Raw genomic sequence first — 13,246 nt, 5'->3', positions numbered from 1 at the left:
TAAAATTAGTAAATTTCATATTTTCAGATGTTTACCTCTGAAATTAGAGGAGCTGTCCCGACCTAAAGGGCAGTCATGGGGGGGGGGGGGAGGGGGGAGGGAGGGAGGAAGTCACAAGGCTATTGTAGAGGGGGTTGTGGGATTGCCACCCTTACTTCTGTCCTGCTGCTGGCAAAGGCACTGTCTTCAAGGTGAGATAGTCAGAGGAAGGCTTCTGGCCGGGCACCCAGTTCTAAAGCCAGCGCCACCATCAGCAGCAATGCAAAAGTGAGTGTCACAGGATATGGGGAGGAGGGAGGGTTACCATATGTCTGGTTTTCCCTGCAGTCTCCTGCCCGAGTGGGGAGGGGGTGACAGCTGGAACCACAGACTCCCACCCAGGTCAGAGGGGGTGACAGCTGGAACTGTAGCCTCCTGCCCAGGTTGGTGAGGTGGGGTGGGTGGGTGACAGCTGGAACCACAGAGCTTCCTGAAGCCAAGAAAGGTTTCTAGAGGTGTCTCCTCATCCCTGGGCAGGACTATCAGCTGCAGCCCTGCTGGGCACCAGATTTCACAGGGGAGATCAGATTTTATGGTCTGTGATGCGTTTTTCATGGCAGTGACTGTGGTAGGACCCTAATTAACTCTGCTGTTCAAGCGTGGAAAAGCTTCTCCCCAAAATATTCTAACAACACAAACTGTGAGTGATGTTAGTATAGGACTCAAACCAACAAAGAAATCAGTTTATTCTAAAAGTATCTGTATGATACACTAATACACTTACTGAAAACAAGATACTAATTTAAAAAACAAAGCTACTTTTAAAATAAATTATTTTCAAGTGAATTTAGGGTTGGTGAAAGGTCTGTGACAGGCAGCCCTGGAGACTGACATTTTTGCTTTATCCACAGAATAAGTACAGCATAGGCAAGAGCAGAACAATTTCCCCACATTGCCCCATAAATGCATACCAGCTGCGTCTTGCAGGGTCTACTCCATTCTCCATGCCCATTCTCCTCAGAGACTGTCAACAAAGATGCCAATAAGTACCCATTGAGCAGTGCTTCTTATAAAGTGGACATCTGTACAACAAAACTAGTGTTGAGTTAAAAAAACAGCAACTTCTGAAACCTGTAATATCTTTCTTGTTCATTCCTCTTTAACAAAACAGGCCAATTATTTTTTTAAGCATTCTTGTGGTGGTGTTTTGGATGGTTAAGTTTTCATCTTGAATTTTAAATGGGCAATTTATAACCTCCCTCAGAAACAGTGGCAGGATGCCATCGTGACGGAAAAACAGCTCACACTAACCCTGAGCTGGGTCAGGTCAGGTCTTTCATATCTCAAACTGGCAGAGCTTTTGGGGAGGAGGTGAAAAATACACATTGTTGTACTTCCTGTTGACTGGTTTAGGGAGCTCTGCAGCTCAAGTGCCAAGAGTGCATTGCTTTCTTACCTATGGAACATGTCAAGAGAAGTAAAACATATAATAGCCACAAATTGAGGCAGAGAAAAAGTCATCACTCAGACCACCTAAAATCTTTTTATAATTCTCAGAAGGCATAAGCCCTCCTAGAATTTGACCCTGCTTCTATTCAAACCTGCAGTTTCAGGTTGGTTGGTATTTAAAACCTGATGCTTGGCCACTAAGCCAGCCACTGCTGTTAACTACCCTGGGACTAGTGACACTGTAAGTTGTTACTGCAGGTTTTAGGATAGCTTGGTTTATAAAGTGCTTTTGTCAAAGCCTTATGGAAATATTTATGCTTCACATAAAAAGTAGCTATTTTAGTATGAAAATGAGACTGTCAAAAGGCAGAAAGGCTGCTTAAGAAACATATCAATGCTCTCTCAAATAAGTGTGTGGTTTGAACACAATGCACAAGCCAGGAACGCCTGAGTTCTTAACCCACCTGCATCACAAAGTTTGTGTCGCTTTGAGTAAGTCACGTCACTTCACTTCGTTGTAGCTCTACAAGCTTACATAACAATATTGGCCTTCTCTGCAGGGAGATGTAGACTATCAAGCCCTCTAAAAAATACTAAGTATTCATTATTTCTGATGCCTACAGCTCATATATTAACCATTTATTTCCTTTATTTATCCCAAAGCATTCACATGAACATGTACACCTCCCATTACCCTTCCAAAACCTGGCCCTAGAAAAAGAAAGTAATTTGGAGAATTATGAAATCGAAAGATTTGAAGGAAACTTATTTCACCCCTCACACATGTTCTTCCACAATAAGTTACACCACCATAGACAAGTACCATAGACAATACCACAAAACTTGGGACATATTGCTCACACATTGCTTAGTCAACAGCAATTCACTGAGCAAAACAAGGTTGCTGCTGTTTTATAAATACCAAGGACAAAAATTCTGAAGAGAACTGTGCATTTGGTAACAAGCTCCAAGTTCAACTTTCCTATGAACCTGTTTCAGTTTTGTGTTCCTAGAAAAGAACTTGGTTTCAAAGAGTCAGATTGGTCCAATGATCGAATGCTATTATACAAAAACCTTTGCAGTGTACTTTGCAAGTTGCTTTTGGTTACATAGAAACTTTGATGCTGCACTTCAGTTAGGCCACTTCTCAAGAAGCCAACAATTGTCAAATACAGCAATAGCTTTAGGCCAAACAAATACTACCCATTTTCCAAGGGTCTGTCTCCAATTTTGGCTTGATTTTATAGAAGTAGAGACCTCCAACTAAAAAGTTTAGCTCTACATCCAGATTCTGAAACATCCCGAAGTTTGGGGTGGTCAGAGCTAGTGATTTAGTTTGGGCCAATCTCAACTTTAAGGAACAGAATAGAATAGGTTGTAATAAAAAAACTAGAGCATGAACTGGAGGGGAAGAGAACGAGATATGCTAATTAAATCCAGGTCAGCACTATTTAAGTCAACACTGAGTAAAGATCGCCTCTGAGATGTACATTTAATAAACATGCACTACTCACGTCTGCTGCATTAGGTACTTGCCAACTGCGAGTAAAGGATCTGTGAGCCACATTTAACTGTCATGTAAGTGGTACAAGTCCATTGAAACCAGCAGAGTTGCACTCTCTTACACAAGGTCTGAATTTGGCCCTTTTCATCAAAACTTTTTACACACACTAATTCCCATGAATGTCAAGGTGAACTTTGCTTTGCTTCATTTTGAGATGAAATTCAAGGTCTTATAATAAGACCCATTAAGATGTGAAGGCACCTGCTACCAAATAAAAATGGTTATCTGACATTGTTGACAACACAGAGAATTTGCTGGAAGGCTACATTTTACAAGTGGGCTTTATCCCAACATTTAAAATAATAAATTAACCCATATTGTCAAAATTCTATACATCTGTATTGGCTTATCCCACATATAATCACCAAGGTCTGGGCTCAAACACTAAACTCAAGGATGGATGCATGCATTCCCAAAGTTCTAATCCCAACCAGCGCTATCCCCAACACCCTCAGAGGAGTGTCTGTAAAAATGGGGACAATATTCAAGATAGCATTGTAAGAATTAGCATGTTCAAAGTGCAATAATCATCACTATACCTGATCTTAAATTCAGTGTGGTGGTTTATAGTAAGGCAAAAAGTTTGCTTTCATATGCTCAGAGCTAGTTAACATTGTTATTTGGTGCTGTCAAACTGGTTTTTTCCCCCAACCTACAAAGCAACAGTATATGGATAATGTAGTATTTATTTAGGTGCATGAATTATCTTTGAAACGGGACCAAATATAATATTTTGGGGCAAAAGAGCAGTATCATACACTTATCCTTTACAGGAAGAGGATGTAACAAAGGTAAAAATAATATACATTTAACAGTACCTTTAAAGAGACTGCATACTGGAACAATTCTGTCTTTCCAGAGAAAGAAAACTTAAAGATGCATAATTAGGCTGAGATAATCTTACTGTGTGATGTGGTCAGAGTACTTACTTCTTGGACCTGGACAAATCTACCCTTTGTGAGTCTTTGTCAAATCTCCATTTAGTTTATTGAAACATATACGTTTTGTTACCGTGCTGCTCTTAATATTGTAGAGATGAATACTGCATCTGCAGAGGAGTTTTAGGCACCAAACTATGGTTACAGTCAGAAAAGACATTTGTCTTGTAAACAAAGTATAGATGTTATTGATCGAGAAAGCATGGATCCAAGGTGTCATTTCCTGACCATAAATACAATCCTAACATTATGGACCACATTCTGCCATCATTCCAGGTGTAGAATTCACACTGGCAGCAAGAATGTTATGCAAAATGGAGGACAGAATATGGTATTATGACTGCCTAACCCTACATTCTAACAGATGACAGCTATAATAATGGAACGAGTATTGAAATATCTACTATTATTTGGAAAGCATCAATCCAACTTTTGGAAAGTTAATGCAGTTTAGTCTATTAGCATAAAACATTAATGGAACAGGGAATGATCCCAGTTTTTTATTAATTAAATAAGATCTCTAAATCTTAAATCTCAGCCAAATTCACTGAAGTCAATGGAGCTGTACGCATTTACTCCAACGGTAAATTTGGTCTCCTGTCCACAATCAAAACTGTTGTTAGTTAGTGGACTAAGTTCTTTTTTTTGTCAAAGTAGCCTCCAACTAAGACTACAAGTACTCCTTACAGTCTAATGCTATGAGCTGAGGTCCAAGTGGCATAAAAGCAAACATTTTTGTTTACAGGTCCTTTAGTCTGCTGATAAAAACACAGCATCTAAGGAATGTTTCGGTGCAAATCCTCCACTTCAAAGCTCCACATGCTCCTGTGTACAGGATTATCAGAAAGATCTGTCATCTTCACAGCTTGAAGAACAGGCTCTGGACTGCAGGAGTGTACCAAGCCCATCACCATTACGTACTTTCCTAGAAAAGAATAAACAAAACCCAAATAATATTCAATATTTTAATTTTTCTTGGTCAGGAAATAAGATGCTTCCACTTCAAACAATTCAATTATTTTGTTTCAAAGCTGCCAAAATGTGAGGCAGAGCAGTGCCTGAGAAAAATGTACGAGTCTTTAGAGGCTTGACAGCGTGAAGAGCTGAAGATGCTTAACATTTACAAAATTAGACCATACATTTAAGCAAAAGAATTAGGTATTTGTAAGAATACATGACAGCATGTGCAGTCCCACTAGTTTGGATATTAAATCCTCCTGTTTCGAATCAAAAGCTGATCAGCAGGTGGAGATTAGGAAGAAATTCCTGCCCCCATGCAACAATTATTCATACCTCCCAACAATGCCAGGTTTTGCAGGGCTCTTTGATCCCAAAACTTTCTGATCTGATTGAAGAAGCTTTTGTCTCACGGGGCTGGCTCGACTTGGCTCCATGCTCCAGGTGTTATGACCTGGCCCTAGACACACAGGTTTGCAGTGCCACTCAGGTGCGGCTGCCCCCTGAGCGGGCCAAATTAGAGAGGCACTGTGACTGTGTGCCAGGTAACAGCATCACTCATACAAGTTTGGAGGAAGCCAAGCCAAACCTGAGCTGTGCTGTGCAACATTCTGTGCACCAGGGGCCAGGTTGCAATGCCTGGAGCAGGGAGCTGAGCGCAATCAACTCTGCAGGACAGCAGCTGCTGCTGTGTACAGAGTGTGGGGAAGGCTCACTTTGCAACTCCCCATCCTGGGCCTTCTCCCACTGGAACAGCATCCAACCTCCTCCTCCTCCTCCATCCCCGCCTGCCTGCCCAGGGGGGCAGCATCCCATCCACCTTTGCCACCCAGTCCTGACACAGTTCTTTACCTCTTGAAATGTTGGAGGTCTGATTACGTACACTAAGGTGCATTACCCAAGATTTGTGCCTGAAGAATCTGGCATAGGTAATGGTATCCTTGCAAGTTGCCAATGCCTAGCCTCTGCAGTATAACCCCCTGCATGCATGTGGTGGGTCACTGTGCATGCCTGTGAAGTAGCCTCTCCCCCACCAGCATGTGTGTGGGACCCAGGAGTGGGAGGAGTAGGCCCTCCCACCTGTAGGTGTGCCGGCCCCCCCCTCCCCCCCCAGGCAAGTGCAGTAGGGCCCTTGACATAGGGGGAGTAAGGTGCAGTATGCCCCCCAATGTGTTTATGGGAGTCCCCACGAGGTATGAGGTGCAGTTGGTTAATCTGGGGGGCCCACAGGGTGGAAGCAGCAGTCCCCCGGTCCTGGGCACATGGTCATGGTGGGTCCACACGGGGCAGGGACAGTTCCCCCCCAGTGCCAGCAGGGGGTCACCACAGGGTGGGAGCTGTTAAGCCACCTCCCCGCGGCCATGTGCATGGGGGCTACCCACAGGGCCAGAGCAGCAACTCCCCCTCGAGCTGGGTGTGGGGGGCCCCGCGGAACGGGACTCGGGAGCAGCGCACCCCCTCCCCATGCGAGTACCCCCACTCTGCGCCCCCTGGCTTGCGGCGCCCCGGGGAGGTACCTGCGCTGAGGCACGGCCGCCCTTTGGGGACCCGCTCCACCCCCAGCACGGTGAAGGGGCCGCTCTCGTCCTGCAGCCGGGCCGAGCCGCCGCGGGCGCCCCCGCTCTCCACCGCCAGAACCGTGCCCTGCATCCACACCACCGGCACCGCCAGCGGGCCCTGCCCGGCCTCCTCCCGGCCCAGCAGCCAGGCCCCGCTCGGGGCCCGCCGGCACTGCCTCAGCTGGGCGGCCAGCACCTTCACCGGCGGGCTGCGCGGCTCCGCGGCCATGCTGCCGCGGCAGAGACTGTGAGCGCGAGCGCGGCCCGGCCGCCCGCGCTTGGATGGGGAGGGCTCAGGCTCCCTCCCAGCCCGGGCAAAGGCGGGGTCCTATGGCGGGCCGGGCAGAGACGTGTGAACGCCGGAGCTGCCTACCGCGCGCCAGCCCCGCGGCTGTGCATTCTCATGCTCCGCAGGCTGCCCCTCCAGCAGCAGCGCGGTCCCGTCGCTAGCACTTGGTTACCCCCAAAGTCCCCCAGTCCCATGGGGAGCAAGCCCCTGAGCACAGCCCTCTCCAGCCATGGGCCCCTGGGCGGGGGGCGCCGGCTGCCCGTGTCCGCCCGGGCGTTATACGCTCGGGGGCCTGGCTGGCCGCTGCCCGCGCTCCGTACCGTGCACGTGCTTCCGGGCCCGGGCGGCTGCTCTCAGCCCCCGCTAGCGGGCGGCGCGGGCCGGCGGACCCAAGCGCAGGCATCAGGGATCGGGATTGCAGGATGGGGCATACAGACACCCTCCCGCGGGTAAAGACGGATGCAACAAAACGGTCATAATTTCTTGTTTATTCTTTTCCCCTTTTATGTGCTTTAGCTTTTGGGGTGTTTTTTTAAACTCTATCCTAATTGTCGCTTTGGTTCTGCTGTTAACCTTGTCAAAATAAGCACGTCTTCACCTTCTGCCAGCTCTTGCAGCACAGGTCATGCTTTGAAAAAATTGGCGAGGACTGTATTCTTCTCCTTGACACCACTGGCAGGATCACATGATTCGGGGCAGACTAGGGGAAAAACTCAGACACTACAAAGCCAAGTATTATATATAGTCCAATGCACAGTGTTGCCAAATTATCTTCAATTACACTGGCACTACTCCATTTGGGGTGGTGCCAGGGTAAATGAGAAGAGACTGTGACCCATGATTTTTAAGAAAAACAGCCTGAAAAAATTCTTCCAGCACATATGCTTTCACTCACTACAACAATCACAGTGGCAACTGAAAAATTAAGCCATTTTTTCATTTTCAACAAAAATTAGAGGGGAAAATTAAACAGAAAAAAAAAAGAAAAGCTCGCTTTTTCCCAGACCAGAAATTCATTGTATTTGACATAAACAACAGCAATACACTTGTCAGACAGCAGAGATGGAGTTCTGTCCCAGCCCTTGGTTAATGTTGCATAGAAAAGTTCCTTGAGTTTTCTTCCTTACAATTTCTCTCACCAAATACCCAAAAGTCTGGCAGGCCAGCACTAACTGGCCTTGAAAACAACTTTTAAAAGCAGTTATGGAATCCAAAGAATATTTTTAAAAAAATATTAGCATTAAATACATGACCTGTAGGTGACTGGAAGACAAAACATGAAGCATAACGTGTGGGTTAAAATGACAAAATGTGAATGGCCTAGTGTGATGGGATCCCCTAGTCTGGAAACTGGGACCGCCAAGCCCTCTGGGCTCCCTCTCACCCCGTAATGCTGTATCAAGCTGCAGACCTCTGGCAGGTACTGCACTCACACTGACATTCACAGGCAGGGACACACCCAACTGAGTTACATGAAGGCTTTCCATAGCCACTCACAAACCAATAATAGAGAACGGCAGCAGCTAATTTCCTCCAGCACTGCACCCCAGAACTGTTTGTTCTTGCAGTGGGCGGAAGCCTGACCTGGGTAAGTCCATTAACCAGTTCATCCCCTCCCTCAATGTGAAGGGGATATACACCAGCCTTTATAACTGAGCTGAGATTTCCTAAACACTTCAACCAAAACACACTGTTCTAGGTAAAATAATAAAACACATTTATTAACTACAGAAAGATATATTTTAAGTGATCATAAGTGATAGGCAAAAAAGATCAGAGTTGGTTATTTGAGGAAACAAAAGAAAAATTGCAGTCTAAGTTCTTATAAACTAAACAGAATTGAATCACCCTAACAGATAATACAAGCAGGCTACAGAGCCTTAGTACACAAGCTGGACTCCTCCTCCAGCCTGGGATCTGTGGGACCCCATTGCAATTCTCCACCTGTCCCCCAGTGGGGGAGAAAGGAGACCGACCCCCTGTTCAAATCTTATCTCTCAAGAGAGTTGGGTATCTCACTGAGCTCTGGTGTGTGGTTCCCAAAGAGTGATTGGAGCAGGGGGACTGGTCCTAGGTCTCCCACCTGAACACGGATGCCTAACCAGTGGACTACAGAGTCATTTTCTCTCTTTCTTGCCCAATAAGTATCCACAGTGGAACAGTCATTGAGCCAGACTGGAAGAGGGGGGTTGGAGAGGGAGAATGACTCAGTGCAATGGTTAGAGCACTCACCAGGGAGGTAGGAGATCCAGGGTCTAGTCCCTCTACTCCAATCATTTATTTATTATTATTTATCCATAGCATAACAGTTTCAACAGGAGAGATTGAGGGAGCCCCCATATCAGAATGTCCCATAGCTCAGCTGTTAGCGCTCTCCTGAGGGGTAGGAGACCCCTCTTCAAATCCTTTCTCCTTTCTAGCAGAGAAGGGGGGAATTGAACCTGGGTCTCTCAGCACCACCTCATTCTGCAGGATTTTGAATGGGACCCAATTTGGTAGGCAACCTCGGAGCATAGCTGCTGGATCAGGCCCTGTATGTGACTTAGACAACCAAATGCTTGTCTTTCCTGGTCCTAGGTGGGAGACAGGTGTCTAGGGGGAGGCAGCAGTGTGCATGCCCTAAGGCTGCAACACAGGCACTAAAGGAACTTTTACCTTGAAAACTTAGGTGCTGAGTAAATGTAGGTGCCTACAGGGTTTGGTGTGAGTCTTATGGATTGCAGTGGAGCCAAAACTGGGAGATAGGCATCTACATACCTAAGTCTGGGGTTTATGCACCTGAGTACCTTTGTAGATCTGGGCCTGACTGTCCAAAACTGGCATAAACAGCAGAATGAAGTGACAAGTGTTTCTTTCATATCCTTTTTCAATAAAGAGAAGTAGCCGATAGAAATGAAGTACTACAGGAACAAGACTGATAACAGTACTTCATGAAAATGAGTTATTTTCTGTAAGTCAAAAAGGGATCAAAGCTAAATTATCTGCCTTTCCTTGTATTCAGATGACAGCAGCTTGGAGGACAAGTTGTGGAAAAAGACCAGGGTTCTCTTGTTAGAGGTCACTCGTGTTCATTTTGCGAGAGCACTGTGTTATATAGTTGTGTGTGACTGGTGCAACACAAATCAGTCACATGACTGTAAAATGTAATACTTTGCCCATCCTTGCTTTTGCACTGTGCAGAAGATGGTGTATTGATGTGCTGACAGAGTATTAGATCTGGACTTGGGAAGATATTTTCAGCCTCGAGCTTTTTATGTATCTTTATCACCACGGGCTTTTAATTAGTGACAAGTTAATGGGTTAACAATCAGACACAGTCCACCTCCCTAATATGAGATTCTGCTACCTCTCTTTTCAACTTTGGAGACGATTAGTCTAGCTTGCTAATGCTAGGTTATGCCATGCCAGCAATTTCACAAAGACTAGGTGCCAAGCAAATAGTATGCCTAGACATGAAAACTCTCTAAGGGATCTGCCAAAGTTTTAGCTGAGAGGTAACCCTGAATAGATGAGATTTTAGCAACAATTTGGAGGAGGAGCGTAACTGAGCAGCAGACATAAAACCAGCCTTGCATCAGAATCCAATTCTTGCAGAGTGAAATGCTGCCAAAATATTTAATGATGGGATCCCTCAAAAATTATCCAGCTTAGTTGGCAATACACATATTCTCTTGTGTAAAGCAGACAGGCACCAGTCGAGCGACAGGTAAGAAGCAACAGCTTCTGGACTCCCATATAGTACAACCTGAGCAAAACACCACCTCCTCGTACCCTCTCCCTCTTTGTGTGCTGCTGGAGCAGCTAGCAGGAGAGCTGCAGAAAGAAATGTACTGCATTCTCCACGCAATACCCATAGGGGCAGAGGCAGGGAGTCCTTTTACAACTGCTGCCAAGGCAATGACAGATGCCCCCACAGTGCAGTAGATGAGTATGCAGCAGCTAGCTCAATCCCAACCTCAGAGGATTGAATTTCAGCATGCACAACCAGCCTCACCATTCTTGGCAATTTCATTGCTGCCTCCAACACTATCCAAATTTAACCTATTCCTGTGACCCAAAGATCTCTTGCTGCCAACAGGCAGAGGGCACTGAAGTACATAAGGGTACAGGGATCCCCTGGGTTTATCAAAAGAATTTCACGTGAAGTCTCTAATGAAAGCCTGCATCACTCCGATCATCATACTCATTGCAAGATGTATGTACAGAAAATATATGAGGAGTTGTGTATATATACTGAAAATTATATTCTCTAGGCCTTATGGTTAAAGGCAGGTGACTCAAAGGTAGCACACCATGAGACAAACTTCTCCGGACAGGAAGTGAGAGACACATATTTTCCTGGTGGACCATTGTGTTTGATGTGTCTTATAGAAGTCTGTCTGCACACTGAGTCAAATGCTAATGAAGAGCTCATGGAGACTTCAGAAGGAAAGAAACAGGAAGAAGTAAACAGCCGGGGGACAACGACCCTGCTTTCAGGTGGCGATCAGAGGTCTGGTCTGAAATACCTGGGGGGTGCAGAGGGATGCTCTGGCATCCTTCAATCTGTGAAGATAGGCAGCCAGCAGACTTGATCTTATGAAAGGATGGTCTCAGCCATCTCGGTTAAAAACACTGGTAGAAAGACTGGGGGTAAGCCCTCTTTTAGGAAATGAGGACTGTCTTGTGAGTTATGTTTAGGCTCTAGAAAGCATATTATGATTTGTTTTATCTGTAACCATTTATTTCCAATTTTTTTTTCTTACTATCATTTGAATCTCTGTTCTCTGATAATAAATTATTATTCTTATTTCCACTACAAATGTATTTAAGTGCCGTGTGGGTAACAGTGATCCTGAGTTAAAACAAGTAAATCGTTGCATGCTATTTCTTTGGGAGTAGAGAATCTGAGAGCCTTGTATGTGTTCAGTGGACTGGGGGCTGGGCCCTCCAGAGGGACACTCAGAGGTTTTGGTGTGTGCCTATCCGCTACCTATACCGAGAGAGTGAGGCCTATGGAGGCCTTGAAGGCAGTAGCTTGTGTTGCCAGAGACTGGTGAAATGAAGGAGTTGATGCATAGCAGCAAAGGCCCTTAGCTTGCCTTTGCTGCTGTGCATCAGCTCCCTGACTCCACCAGTCTCTGGCAACACAAGCACCGCCTTCAAGACACTGCCAGGGGGATACTAGCATCAATGATGGGTTAAAGGAAGATAAATTGAAATTAATGATAGGCATCCACTAGTTTTATTTTGATGGTGTTGTTTGCCACCCTGGAAATAGCCTGAGGCCTGTCAGTAAAACTGGCCTCCAAATCAACTTCTTCAAAATCCTGCACACGTACTTAAAAAGCCCTTTCCAAACACAATTACTGAAACACACGGATGACATCAAATGTGTTTGCTCCTTGTAGCCGGGAGGGGTGGTTAGAACCAAACCCACCCTGGCTGCTAGAGCCCAGAAGGAGACCACCTGACCGGAAGCAGGGAGGCGGGGCCAGGCCTTTAAACCCTGGCCTGTGAGCTCAGTCAGGTGGGGATGGCTGAGGGAAAGGATGCCTCTCCCCGGAGGCTCCAAGCTAGAAGCAGGCCTGAGGCCCATGCTGAGGGGGAGTGGCCAGTCTTAACCCCAGACTGGGGACTGGCAGAGAGCCCACCTGAGTCACCCGCTGCCTGGGAGTCGGAGGGGAGCCCACCTGAGTCACCCGCTGCCTGGGAGTCGGAGGGGAGCCCACCTGAGTCACCCGCTGCCTGGGAGCCAAAGGAGGGCCCATCCGAGCTACCTGCTGCCAGGGAACAGGAGGCGGATAGGCCCGAGCAGTACAGAGCCTGGGACCCGGAGAACCTACCAACCCTACCTGTGGCCTGGGGGCCGGAGGACTTGGAGGAGCTGCCATCCGAGGAGGAGCCCATGGAGTTGCCGGAGCTGCTGCCGGTGCACGAGGAGGGCCTGATTGGGACTACCACACCCCAACGACCCGGAGGAATCAGGTACCTGGGGGTATGGGGAGGAAGAAGCCTAGGGACAGCCCTAAACAGTGGCTGAGTCCGGGGCAACCCGGTTGGCGTGTTGCGGCAGGAGCCCTGCCAACGCAGTGGCAGGTGCCTCTGCCACTGCTAGGGCCCTGGGCTGGGACGCAGTGGAGACGGGTGGGCCTGCGTCCCCTTTCCCCCATCCCGAGCCACCCCGGAAGAACCTTACCCTCCTTACCGTCCCAGAGACAAGACTGCTTGTTTGCCAGCCCTGCCTACGGGCTGGGTGCTAGACTGCTTGTTTGCCAGCCCTGCCCTGCCCAGGGCCGGGGCGAAAGACTGTTGGCTCACCTGCCCTGCCTAGGGCTGGGGCGAAGGACTAGGCTGTTTCCCCGGCAGGAGGACCGGTCCCCCTCTAAGAAGGACTCAGAGGGGAACCCCAGATGCTGCCCTCAGCAGGCACGTTCACACTCCTTAATATCCACTAGAGTGATGCCAGGAATTAGCGAGATTTAGTTGGATCAATTCTTCCCACATCATTTAACATTATAAAAAACAGTGG

At 47.1% G+C, this 13,246-nt stretch overlaps 1 protein-coding gene across 1 annotated transcript; it reads right to left on the bottom strand.

Annotated features, from left to right (window-relative positions):
* Nucleotides 1-2,384: 2,384 nt before the first annotated feature.
* On the bottom strand, nt 2,385-6,766 carry RMI2 (RecQ mediated genome instability 2). The gene is made up of 2 exons (XM_067551517.1): nt 6,405-6,766; nt 2,385-4,855 (listed from the first exon to the last, which is right to left on the bottom strand). Exons 1-2 carry the CDS (start codon nt 6,673-6,675, stop codon nt 4,707-4,709), a joined length of 420 nt encoding a protein of 139 aa, XP_067407618.1. The 5' UTR covers nt 6,676-6,766; the 3' UTR covers nt 2,385-4,706.
* Nucleotides 6,767-13,246: the final 6,480 nt, after the last annotated feature.

The sequence above is a fragment of the Emydura macquarii genome, unplaced genomic scaffold (genome assembly GCF_026122565.2).
Source record: "Emydura macquarii macquarii isolate MOO-44397 ecotype Brisbane River unplaced genomic scaffold, CSIRO-AGI_Emac_v2 contig_1348, whole genome shotgun sequence".
NCBI classification, from domain to species: Eukaryota; Metazoa; Chordata; order Testudines; family Chelidae; genus Emydura; species Emydura macquarii.
This window is presented reverse-complemented; position numbering and strand designations above follow the sequence as displayed.